Source organism: Electrophorus electricus, chromosome 12, assembly GCF_041902795.1.
Source record: "Electrophorus electricus isolate QZ-2024a chromosome 12, ASM4190279v1, whole genome shotgun sequence".
NCBI classification, from domain to species: Eukaryota; Metazoa; Chordata; class Actinopteri; order Gymnotiformes; family Gymnotidae; genus Electrophorus; species Electrophorus electricus.
This window is the reverse complement of record NC_137508.1, coordinates 12,139,566-12,153,220: the sequence shown is the minus strand read 5'-3', so window position 1 is coordinate 12,153,220 and position 13,655 is coordinate 12,139,566. Positions and strand designations below refer to the sequence as shown.

The following is a 13,655-nucleotide window of genomic DNA, read 5'->3' as shown; positions in this document are numbered from 1 at the left end:
GCGCTCCCCCCCCGCACTGCGTTAGCGTCACCAACCCGGTTTTCTGTCATTCAATATAATCCACCACTAGGTGGCACATCTTCACCACTAGATGCCACATCTTTTCAAGTTCCTATGCTGTAATGACATATTCTATCAATTCATGGAATTGTTTTGTGATTACTGGTCCGAGTGCCATTCAGTGCTTGTAGGATCCTGTTTTATATTTAATTACCATGAAACATGATAAGCAGAAGTCTGATTACAAAATCTTTTTTGTGACTTACACTGCATTCAACTTTAAAATCCCTTTATGTTTCCATTGCATTTTGATGTTAGAGCCAAAAACATTTGAAAGACATTTCACATACATTTATGAATTAAGACTGAATGAACAAAAATTGGAACTAAAAGTAGCTGTAGTGTTTGAATGTGTGTGTGTGTGTGTGTGTGTGTGTGTGTGTGTGTGTGTGTGTTTGGCACTAATCTAGTAATTAATCCCCACTTCACATACATTTTCTAAGCATCAGTGCTGTAAAATGTCCTAGAACCTGCCTATTGAGTTATAACACACAACATCATGCAGTACCCGAACACACACACACACACACACACACACACACACTGTAATAAGGTCGGCATGCGAAAGAAGCTGAGAACAGGCTCAGTGTAAGTGCACTGTGCCACTTTTAAAGAAGCCACTCGATACTGTCGAGCTCGCCCTACGAGCTAGAGAAGTGCGCTTCCCTCTGCTTTCCTCGTACCGCTCTAAACCAAACTCCGCGTCCGGTTTGCGGCCCATATGTCTGTCTCGCACGCGGCAGAACCTCAGCCGCCCTCCTCGTTTACGTCCCCCCGCCGCCTCGGAGCCGCAACATACTCCCGCCTAGTTTCTTTATTTCTGCCATTTCCCCAAACAAGGCTGAGAACATTGTGTCCCAGCGGCCCTGGAGGAGCGGAGAGGAGAGGGAGGGAGGGGGAGGCAGGGAGGGCCCCGCTGTCCAGGACAGAGGAGAGGAAGGGAGCCACAGGCGCAGGGCCGAGGCAGCGGAAAGAGCGAGTTTCGGCACGGAAGAAGCCCCCCCCCATGGTTGAAGCTGTCCTGGGGGGGGGGGGGGGGCAACCAGAGGCCCACTGTGATGAGGGTTTAGAAGGCACCAGTCCACGTGAAGGCCAGAGGTGTTGAGGTGCTTTTTGGGCCATATTGGAGCTTCAGATTAAGAGCCACAGCAGATGAGGGCTCGTCTTCGGTTGAGAGTGTATCTGATAATTAGAAGTGAAAATCAAGGAAAATAGCAGGAATACAAATATACAGCAGCTATAGGCCAAGTCTCTCTCTCTCTCTCTCTCTCTCTCTCTCTCTCTCTCCCCTGCTCTTTTTCCTTTTATACACGCCTTCCATTCCTTCTCTCTGTCACTAATGGACACATTAGCCTTGTCTTTGCTTGTGTGCTAAAACAGGCGATTGTTGCAGACCTTACATAATAGGGTGCTGATCCGTATCAGCTCAACTCTGATGTGTATTCCACATGCTGTTTGTTTTCTTTTCTTCACACACATCCTCATACATGAGCGTGCACGCACACCCGCACGGCATTAGCCCACTTGTAACAAATGTTCCGTGCGACATCTCTTTGTCAACATTTCTGCCATTATTTTGTTTATTTTATTTTCCTCTGCGCCATTTCTTTTTCTCCCTTGGCACAACACACAGCACACAAACACACACTCACTACACACACAGGGGTCTCGATACGATCCGTACACGGGGGCTCATTTTCGGGCCGGGGCCACGTCCACGCCGAGCCCGATAGATGAAGGCACTGGGTTCAAACCTGCGCTGTCAACCCTTCCGTGGCCAAACCCCAGAACACATGCAATGGGGAGAGACTTTGTAATAAGACGTTACTACATCTGGCTTCAGGCGCGTTTCGGGGTGCTGCTTATCTGGCCGTGCACTTGTGCGTTTCCCACCAAAGAGCTGGACTCTCTCCATCACTCCATGTTCTAATCAGATCTCATTGAATGACTGCAGGTGAGCAGATGTGTGTGCCTGACTCTCGTTTTTTTCCCCCCTTTTCTCTTTTTATCCTTCGCCCTCCCTTCTCGCTCATCAGGTCTCCGTCACCCCACACGTAGCACGCCATGCTGACCTTATGTTGACATTGCTGCCTCACTCGCTCCATTTCATGTTCCCTCTGTGTCTAATTTGCAATCAGGCCCTGCCAAGGACATCACTGCCTGAACTTGCTCCCCTCAGACGGCATGAGTAATGGCCTATTCTGCGTCTGTGTTTTGTTTTTTGTTGGTTTTTTTTGCCTGAGCTAGACCTTTTCAGATGCTGCATATAGTATGTGCTTGGCTCGGTTTCATTAAAGGAAGCAAAAGAAAGAACGAAAAAGATCTACAAAAGAAACATTAGGGGAAAAAAGATCTTTTTACAGCAAAATTTCATACAAATTTACTAATATCAGAGATTCAGCCTACTGTCTCTAACAGGCAACCAGGTGTGTAAAAACAATGAAGTTCATAATCAGTTGGTAACTATTCTTAAGTTCTTGAAGGTTTTCTGTTCCTTAGTCTGTGGCTAAGAGCAGAACGGTCTTCCGTTGGCCATGGACGCTCCCAGTCTTCAAGCAGGTGTATGTGTTTACCTTCCCTTTGCTCACACCCTGCCCCCGTTTCTCTTTGTCGGTGTGGTGAGAAACGGAGAGAGTTTCAGCAGGCCAACGGCGCGTTTAAAGTGTCAGCTCTCTCTCCGGTTTCTCTCGGTGCACCGTGCCACATTGCAGGTGCGTCCCAAAACTGAGCGCCGCCACGCGGCAGCGTTACCGCGCCGACCCGTCCTGTCGTTTAGGGCCCAAGTCCGAAGTGAAACGTCACGCGCGTATGTACGGGCCCCTAAACCGGCAGTGAGTCGGGCTCAGAGGAAGCGGGAGCGAGGTGTGAAAATGTCGGGGAGGGAGAGTGGGAAAAGGTTTCAAATGACACGTGTTATGTTCGTGTTATGTCTCCGAGGCAAATTTGTGGAAGCTGGCCTTTCTAGACACCATGAGGAAGGGACAGGGTGGAAGGACTATGTCAAAGGCTCCGAATACATATAATATATAAATAGAACTGCAGGCCACAATAAAGGGGTCACCACAAGGCCCTGGCACTCAGCGTAGAGCAGGAAAGCAAAGCGGGTTTAATGGTTGCACAGTGGCAATACCTCCTGGGCAAAACTGATTAGCGGTGAAGTCTGTGCGTTACTTTGTCTCAGCTGTGTAGCTTTAAGGCAGATGGACACGAAGACCCGATAACTGTTTTAATTACACACTGACCGCTGTACAGCTCACGTGTGGGTCTAACTGTTGTGGCTAAATCAGCAGTGGCTGATACATATAAAACAGTGGAGTCCTGTTTTTGGGGGGTTTGCTTGCTAAGTTTTCTGGCATGTAAACATCAAATTTGGCACAAGCACACAGGGTTCTGTCATCAGATTGTTATCGAAACCAGTGAGAACATAACGCGGACGTCTAGGCAAAGCCTGTGGAGACTATGCTGCAGACGCAGTAAGACGCAATTAGGGACACTGCAGGACTTTCCATTTCTCTGTTTGCCAAATTAAAGAAAATATTTCTGTTTAAAGGAATATCTCAGTGTTTCTTCTGAAAAGATGTTTTCTGCAAATTTCACAGTGAACTCTGTTTAGAGTTTGGGGTTTTGCACAACAGCAGGCTCCTGAACTGTTCAATGTCATTAAGTTATCAGGATATTGTGTGAATTAATAACACGTACTTAGCAAAAGTGTTTTGCATAAATTCATTATATACCTGTACGTCTGATAGCAGGTAGTCTGCCCATACAGACTGGTTACATGACTAAAGTTTATTAGTTGTTTACATGCTGACATTTGCATGTTTGCTTGCAGCAGAGATCCATGACACATCACTACCTGCATTTAAACAGGTACAGTGCAACAGGTACAGAGCGCGGGCCCAGGGGACTTCTAAGATTACATACGATCCTCCATTTATAACGCTTTCCCATACAACAAATAACAGAACAGCTGGTGGAGAACATTGAGTAATATATTATTGGTATATTCAAAGTGTGAAAGAATATATTCTGGTATGTTCTGTGAAGGAATCTGTGCAAAAAAACAATGTTGGAAAGTTTTACTGGTCAAAGGCCAACATAAATACACTAAATGTGAGCAAGTCTAAGCTAAGGCTAGTAGACAATTAAAATGTCAGGAGCACTTTGACGTCTTTGATGTCTGTTGCCGCGTTTCAGCCCAGTTCGCAGGGTCCAACGGGCCTTTTTTTTTGGCTGACACAGCACCCAGTACACCTGTACCGGGTTATCATTCACTGTAATGACTATGTGCGTGTGCACTGGAACCTGGAACAGAGCAAAAATGTGCGTTATCTAGAGAGCCCAGCGTTTCAGCCCAGGTCTCGGGGTCAAACCTTTCATTCTTGGTCTGACCCAGCGCCCAGTCCACCTGCACCAGGTATTCAGGGATCTTACTGTAATGACTACGTTCATGTGCCTTGGAAGCTGGAACAGAACAAAAATGTGCGCTATGTAGAGAGCCCAGCGGATTGGGTTGAAAAGACCCGGTCTGTTGTAACCATATATGCACAACACATACACATCTCCTTAATACCTTAATAAAATCTTCCACTTATTACTGTTTGTTTTCTGTCCACTCATAATCTGCATTTCATTATAGAGATGATGGATTGTTATTTTTCTGTCGCCCTGGCTTTTCCATGGAGCTTGACTGTGTTTTGGAGTGCTCCTGGGTTTCTTGGCCTTGCACTTACCTCTGCTGTTGCTCTGTTATCGCCAAGTTTGATTGTAGAGGCCCCTGTGCTGACAGCTGCGCACACAGCCAAACCCGCAATCAGAAAGAAAATGCTCATCAAAACACAGCAGAATGCGTCCCACGTGTCCTGATTTAGCATCCCAGCGCTCAGTAATCACACTCACAGCGATTAATCACACAGCGATTAATCGCATCAAGTCAGTAGATAAAACGTGATGTGAATTTGTGCTTCGCGCGAAAACGCCAAACGACTCACGAGAGAAATAAGGCCGTTTCTTCGCAAGCCTGGTTCCAGCTTCTCGCCGTGTTTGTTGGGGAGGTTGTTTTCAGAGTAATGGCCTGGAATGTGCTCCTGGGGAACGCCTGCTACTGGACCTCACTTGGAACAGGGCTTTTGGGAAAGAAGATCCGTGCCAAGCGACCAGGACTATCAGCGCTGCCTTTGGACAAAGATGCTGATGGTTTGGACAAGTGCAATAGTGTAGAAGTGATCTTTGTTTGAATAATGTAGACAGGCTGCGTCTGTAGGTATAGGAGTCTAAAAACACTGGAGTAGCTCCTATTAAGTCTCTCTTAATATCTCTATGAGCTACAATGTTTAATTATCTCTTTCCTTATGTATATGGGTTTGGGTTTTTTTTTGCTATAAGGGCTATTTTCTCTAAGACGTTAATAAATATGTATACATGAGGGTATACATGTGCATCTGTGTTACATGCAAATGCATGTGTACAAATGTGTTCTTAAGGCAGGACTTTTTAAAAACATTTTTTTGCATGTAGTACATCCTAGAAATCCCCCGTGTTATCTGTGTGTGTGACAGGCACTGCCACTGGCAGGACTCCATAAACATGTCTACATTATTATGCCTCTCATCTCCGCCTTAGCTGACATTTCAGTTCTAGAGCACATATATGATACCTCTGCTATTAAAATGTGTCATTACACTTTGTAGGCAATACAGTATGGAGTTCAAGCCCAGTATGTAAAAGAACAATCAGGAATAGGCAAATTATCACCACAGCCAGTCAGGTTACTAACAAAGACAAATGTCGCATGTTGCTGGGTTTTTTTTTTTTGTTAAAGCTTTTGCATTTTAAAAATATAAATAAAAGCAAGTGGCTGTTGTGGTCAACACTAACAAGGGCTTTATACACTTTAAAAAAAAAAAAAAACGACCACCATAACAAAATCAAAAACCACATATTGTTTTATAGCATGTTTCACAACATCAACCTCTGTCCTGTTTGCTCAGTGTTTTTTTTTTTGTTGTTTTTTTTTTAACTGAGTGTTTCCAAACTGCCCACCCCGGAGAGTGCGCACACATCAGTTTCTGGCTGAGCATCTTTGGATCTGATGCCATGCTACATTTAGCTCTAAAGCTCCCCTTTTCCCTCTCTCTTAGCATTCCTCTTGGAACAGAGTGTTCCTAAACAGAGCTTTCACATGCAGCACATCAGCATGTTAAGGCCTGAAACAGCCTGAATGACTCAATTAAGAGCTTCATCATCACACACGTAAGGGGGAGTGAAAGGCAGAGAGAGAGAGAAATGTGGTTTGTGGCATTTGCACTGTGTAAAGCGAGCGTGTGATCATTGTGTGAGTGACCAGCTCCATAAAACACTCTTAGTCGGCAGTGCGTGACAGCTTTCTGGCAAACCCAGAAGCATTTATCTATTTGTTCTATCCAAAGCGGTTAGGCGTCATAGATGGTTGTCAAAGTGGACAGTGTGTGTGTGTAATTTTAGTGTGTGTGTGTTTTTAGTAAGTTATTACTCCTCTCACATATTATATAAGTTCAATTGACTTTGTCCCAAACATCCAGGAGAATTTATCTCTAACTTGCTGCTTTCATAAAAGTCTTTAAGTGTGTAAGAGCTGTGCTGCATGCATAGTGTAGGCTGTTGTGCTGCATTCAGAGAGTAAATTGTGATTGATTTCATACAAAGCGCATTAGTCTCAGTGCAGAAGGGGTTGTAGTTATGGGAGTGTGTGTGATGGGGAATGTGATAGGAGGCAGATCTGAGAACTGTACCTTAATTACTGGCTCCACTCGGACACCCTGTCCATCCATAATGAGACACGCATAGCCTGGCTTTCACCTTTATATCCGCTCTTCGTGGTGTGTATGTGTTGAATTACACGTGTCCTCCTGTGGTGAACATAGGTGCCTGTGTCTCCTAAAGAAAAAGGTGGCACGTTCCAGAATAAAACATGCTTTACTTTCTAGGTACATGCCAATGGCAATTATAAGTGTGTTTTTGTGGGTGTGTGGGTGTGTGGGTGTGTATGTATGTATATAGACACAGTAAAATATACAGGGTTACATAAACTCTGACTCTGTGTGTGTGTGTGTGTGTGTGTGTGTGTGTGTGTGTGTGTGTGTGTGTGTGTGTGTGTGTGTGTGTGTGTTGGTAGTATACACTGCAAGGCTTAGTTTTGGTCTTAAGGATAAACATTCTTGACTGGTATCCAGGGCCACACACAATATAGTCTGTACTGAAATTATAATGGTTTCCTGTTGCTATCAGCATCTCAGAGCTTTCCATTTGTTAAGCAAGTGGGCAGTGTGGTAATCTTGCAGTGGGGAACAGCAATTACTTAAACTGTGGAGAAAAATGAGATGCAAGTTGAGGTGCAGTTAGTAGGCCAGCAGGAGAGAGTTGAGTGTTTCCACCCAGGCCTCATTTAAGGGTTCAGGTTTGTTAAAAAAAACCCCTAAACTTTTGGAAGTAGTTTCCCTAGAAAACCTAAACTCTTGGAAGTAGTTTCCATACTGAGCAATGTTTCGCCTCATCTAGGAAATGTAGAGTACAAACACACACACACACACACACACACACACACACACACACACACACACACACACAGCTCATGTGATCCATCAAAATCCTGATCTGCCACACTACGCCCCAGCTTGTTGGGTCTTGGCGGTTTATCTGAAGATCGGGTCTTTTCTCTTGTATGGTGCAGGGACGCCAGTATCTCTACATTTGTAATTGGAAGCAGGAAACGTTTATTCGCGTTTGATTGGGTGGACCTTTGCTTCTTCTCTGGGAACAGTTTAAACAAACCATTTCAGCATCCTGTTTAAATTCGGTTTCAGAGAAAGAGGATGAGGTGAGGTAGGCCGCTGCTTTTTTATGTAAGACACGGTCATCGTTCTGAGAAAAGGAGCACCGATTATGTCATTTCACCAAACAAATCCAGTGGGCTTGATCAGATTCACTCGTGCTATCTGTCTACACCAGAAAGAAACAGACTGTTCAACTGTCCACATTTGTAGAAAGCTGGTAACACCATACATAAAGTGGCAAGACCTGGGCAGGTCCTGGCCCAGACTATGACGAGAACAGGGGAGTTAGGCAGAGGGACATGGTGAACAGGGCATTTATTTACACATAACTAATGAACAGCAAAACAACATAAAAACCGTGCCTAAATGGACACCAAAGCATGTCACAGAGATCATTCAGGCAGTCAACAAATCAAAATCGGATAGCTTACTGGAAAACGTCCACCTTGAACCAAGGCTTGGCGGCCCTGAGCTATCTTCTCAGAAGAGCTTTTGTTTTGTTTTGGTTGTTCTACACTGTCACTCAAAGGTTCTGAAACTACTGTTTCTTCATAATTAACATCTAGAAGTGGATTTTCAAATTGCAGTAAACATGTTAAAATATATAAAACAAATCTCTACGTCTTGGATTTCCCATAATAGCCTCCTGTTGCAACATTAGTTTCAGCAGGAATTTGCCCAGCAGGTCCTTCCAACTTAACTGACTTGGGCTTAAGACTGAAATGCCTTTGTTTTGTGTGGCCATATCACTTATGTTAACAGGATTTGTAGTTATTGACTAGTAGCCAAAACTGACTAGCAGCCTTGTACCACTCCTGTGGTAGTTTAACATTAATTCTAATTGCCACACACTTTTGCAGATGTTCAGGTTTAGGGCTCCTACGCACAACTCGGGAATTATGAAATGGAGACATGTTCGGGAAATCTAGTCTAAAATAAAATGCCACTTCAGGTCTACACTGCCATGACCACAGCGGACAGCCTGCATCAGGGCTGCTTGCAGGTTGCAGGGGTGGGGGTGGAGTGTTTATCTTGTTGTGCAACAGATCAGCTCCCTTTGTCTCCATATTAGGAAATGCCGCGTCAATCTAGTGTCAAGCCATGTGTATTGCAGCAGACCGGTATTAGAAAAAGGCGTTAACAGGTGTCACCAGGATGGAATGGAACGGAATGTACTTTACCTGAGCCCTTTGACCCCAAGAGACAGGCAGAGATGCCAGCCAGCACGTGGCCATTCCTGACAAAAGGCGCATGTGATATTGTTGAAGACTTGCTGTGCCTCCTGGCTAAACATGCTTGTTGTGTGACTGAGCAGTGCAAACAGCTTCTACTTATGTGCATCTCTGTATGATTCTGAGATATCAATAAATCTACTAGCTGCTTTGAACTAATGGCACAACACCATGGGTCCGGCATGAGCTTTATGAACAATGCTTTTATGCTGAAGTACAGCTAATGTCTTCCAAGATGGTTGATAAAAAAAAAGTAAAAGGTCATAACATGCATAATGGATCAAAGCTGGTAAGCAGGGTGTTTCAGTGGATTCACACTAAAGAAAGGTGAGCAAGGTATTGCCCTCTGCCCTAGGGGAAATGCTGCCTTTGTGTAGAGATAAAATGTGGCAGGTTGTGTCTTAGATCTCCACTGTGGCAATCTCCATTCCACCTTGCACTGGGGATAAGCAGATGTTATATTCTATCCTTGCATCTCTGGGTCAACCAGTTTGATTCCTGGGTGCAGTCTGTCTAGATAGATCACCATCCAACTATAAGGCCCTTAACCTATGTTTGGCCTCTCAAATACTGGCCTAACCTCTGCTTTCTGTGAAGAATTGTATCACAAAAGTGATGCTCTGGGAAAGTTTATCCATATCAGCTTCCCTTTGTGTGGAATGTAGTAAGTACCCAAATTGTAGTTATTTTTGTTGTCCTTGTTTGAGAAAATTGTAGGAAAATTGTCCGAGGTTCGATTTCAATCTACATCAGTAGTATTTAAATCTGGACCTGAAATCCAAATCCAGTCCTGGATTTTGTAATCCCTTGTAATTGATTAAATAATTCATATAACTGGTTTGCCACTTTGTCATCAAACCTGACTCCTAGGTAAAGGGAAGGTGTAGGACCTAGACCTTGAGGACTGGGATTGGAATACCTCTGGTCTACGCCGTGTGATCCATTCCACTGCACGTCTGCTCCGTCCCTTTTGGTGTGGACTTACAACTGTTTCTCGGTCCTCATCTCCTCAGGATCGCCTGTTCTTCGTGATGGAGTATGTGAATGGAGGGGACCTGATGTTCCAGATTCAGCGCTCACGCAAGTTTGATGAAGCCCGCTCACGTTTTTACGCAGCTGAGGTCACCTCTGCTCTCATGTTCCTCCACCGGAACGGGGTGATTTATAGGTAATGTACCATGTCACCACTTGCATGTGGGCAGGGAGATAGGTTTGAATACTGCTTTGTTTTGTGCTATATGTAATGTGTCTCTACAACCTAAAAGACATTTGTACTTTACATAGCATTATTGTTCACCAGTATCAAAGTGCCAGCACTACATAGTCTTCAACCAAAACAATGTTGTAACAGATACCAGCATGTCCCAAATTCGGTCTGATCTCTGCCTCAGAATAATGTTTTGAACTCAATGATGAAAAGATATTCCAATTGATTCAAATCCTTCCAGATTTGTAAATTTGTCAGATTAACGGTACACTGTCACACTTTTATATAGCTGTTATTCAGTGTATCTTAGGGCTGCAGTCAGTATTGGGTGGCTGTTTTGCTTAGAGATGGGGGCATTTGTTACCCTTGTTTAACTCAGGTTGTTTACATGAAAAAGCCCTGTCTCTTGGATGAGTTTTTCCGTCCCAGTTTGTTTATCTACTGGTTTGTATGTCATTAACCACACACACGACAGTCCGTGCTTAGGGACATGGGGCTGGCATTCCATTCCTTGGTTTCAATTTTGTTCATTCCTTTTTTCTGTAAAATCTGGGTTGTACTGTGTGTATCTTCATAGTTCAGTGACCAGTGTGTATGATTTTCAAATAGATTTCTTTACAATACACCCTTAATATCCTAAGTCCCAAGTCGCTGAGACCCTGTTCCTCGAGCTCCATTTGGCCATGGCAGGCTCCTGTTGATGATCTTCCAAAGGCCAACACCACCGATCAGACCATTAGCTCCATATCTGTTCAAGTGCAGGTCATGGCCCTGTCCCTAAGGGCTAGAATGATCCCAGCAACCTCTCAGCACTCCCACCCGGCCGTTCTCTGCCCGCTCCTAACACTCTTCTGGGGCCTGAACAGGAAGAATCTCATTTGGAGTTGGATGTCGTTGTATTGAATTGAAACCACTTCCTCCCTTCCTGGTTTTCCTGAGACCGACATGTGGAGAGGGAAGGGTATTGGCGGTTCATAAGGAACATGGCCAATCTTGGAGAGAAAGTCAGAGGGCTCGTGTTTGTAATTGTGGCAGTTATTAGTTTCAATTAAATATTTAAGAGAATTTGTCTTAGTATTTTTCATTGCAGTTTCTGTTTGGGGTATGAGTATGACCTAGGATCTGACTAGGGCTGGACTATGTCTGCTGTATTCTGATTTTACACCTGATTGGTCTGAACTTCTGGGGAGTTTTTTTTTTTTTTTTTTACACATTAGAACATTATCATTTGTGTCAGTCATTGGCACCTAACCACTGAAGTTTTCTCCTAGAAAAATCCTAGTTTTTACACAAGCAACCAATGGTGTAAATATATGTTAGGGTCTTTAAGATATTCACTCTTTGACTCGTAAAGGAACAGGGGTGTGTCGTTAGCAGTCATAGCCATTCAATCGTAAAACGTTTTAGCTTTTTAAAAAAAGGCAATAGCAGGCACTGCATTCACAACAGTCAGTGTCCTCAAACTCTAGATGTGTCACAAGTTATAGATGTAGTGCACGTGATATTTGTTTGTTCACAAAGGCTCAGTAGCTTTTCAGTTTATCTGACAGGATGGGTCCTGAGCTAGCTATGGCTGGTAGCATCTGCTGCCTGTCCGACTACATTACATTAGCTAAATAGCTGAACATTAGCGAAACGACTGAAGTCAACCCTGTGGTTCGGGTATACAAATACGGCAATCAAAACAATGTAGAAAAAGCAAAACAGTAAAGAAAATGAGATCTGTTCTTCCATGGGAGCTGTTTGAGGGACACTTCTGTGTGCCATGTTTCCCAGTCATTCATGGAGCACTGGCTCCTTCTTAATGTAAGACACACGCACAAAAAAAAAAAAAAAAAAAAAAAATCAGTGTGTCTAGACACCATTTAAGAGTGGTTGTACAAATTCCTGCCAGTAAGTATGATTTAACCTCCTTACCTTAAAATGAACCCTGGCCTTGCTGATGATTCACGCGTACATAGTTTGATAAACAAAGGCCAGATGAAGGCCTTTTTAGAACACCATGATTGCCTGATTCAGAGTATTCATTCAGACAATACCTACCCAGAACACACAGATACTGAGGGATGTCTAGTCTGATCCTTTTTGTTCGTTTCACTTCATGGACAAAGAAAAGTACTTTACAGCTCATGATTGATTATTGCTTGATATTAAAACTGGTTATTTAGACAAGGGAATAAACATTAAAATGTTCACAGCATTTTGCATTTTTAACAGCTAATTTTAATGTCATAGATCATAGGGCCAAGTGAATTTTGCCCAGATGGATGTGTTCTAGAATGTTGCCGTTTGGAAGGCAGCCATCCAACTACATGCACACACCTCATGACCTTTGTTTATTGTAAGGGTCATAAACGTCAAGCTTGACCAGTAAGTGGAAACTGGACAGGATGTGATCCAACCAGTATGAATGGCTCATTGTGTGTTATGAGAATAGCACACATAAACACATAAATCTATTCATACCATATTGCTGTAATGTGGTTCCAGGACTGATTTCCTTATTGTGGGAATAAGGGAGTCCTACATAACCTCCTGAAGCCCACCATAAAAGCAAAGCATGCTGGGTGATTAGGTGATTAGAACGCCTCTCTAATTGGCTTTGTCTTCCCTAAGCTCGGATTCACCGGAGGGAAAACAGAAAAAGTCCTTTCTGCATTTGGGGAATGGTAACTGGAGACTACGTTTAAATCCTATAGAAATGTTCAGGAAGTTCTTAGCCCTTGATGTCGCATTCTCTTGTCTCTGAGCCTGTGTAAGGCAGCATATGAGTTGCATGAGACTCGCGTGCGAGTTGTGACGAAAGTGTGGTTAGGCAGCATTTTTGCCTGACATGATCTCTATGACCTGTTTGACACCATGCATACCTAAAAACAAAAAAAGAAAGAAACTAACACAAAAAAACAACAACAGCAGCAACAACAACAACAACCCCCCCCCCCCCCCACGACATAACAGTCTGCACGGCTGAAATGCACCCACCACCATCACCAGCCCCCACCCACACAACCAGGCCAGGGCTCCATCAGGGACAGTGGCAGGCCGACCCGACTCACACCGGCATGTCCCAGCTTGCAGGCCTGCAGGCTGGGAGCCGCTGGGACAGCAGTGGCTTCAGCGTGCGTGGAGCGAGACGGGGACCGAGGATGAGAAAGTGCATCTGGGGTCGTGGCTCTCTCTTCTTCTGCTCCCCCATCCCGCTCTATCCTGTGACTCTTTTGCGGTATTGTGACTTGCAAGAGTTGCCTGCTGGCACAGGAGGCAGCGATTGCGCTGCTGTCGTTGGGATAAGAGCCTGTTTCCTTAACAGTATTCTTATGGCAAGGGGTTTATTTTTAAATAAGG

The 13,655-nt window shown here is 44.2% G+C and overlaps 1 protein-coding gene across 3 annotated transcripts in view; it reads left to right on the top strand.

The window, feature by feature from the left end:
• Positions 1-13,655, top strand: part of prkceb (protein kinase C, epsilon b) — a 70,196-nt gene that overhangs the window by 45,625 nt on the left and 10,916 nt on the right. For all 3 annotated transcript variants that reach the window (XR_014126271.1, XM_027002512.3, XM_027002513.3), the window contains one exon: positions 10,117-10,271. Coding sequence is in view for 2 of the 3 variants with exons in the window: in XM_027002512.3 (XP_026858313.1) it covers positions 10,117-10,271 (155 nt within the window). In the remaining variant the exon portion in view is untranslated. The remainder of the gene's footprint in view (positions 1-10,116; positions 10,272-13,655) is intronic.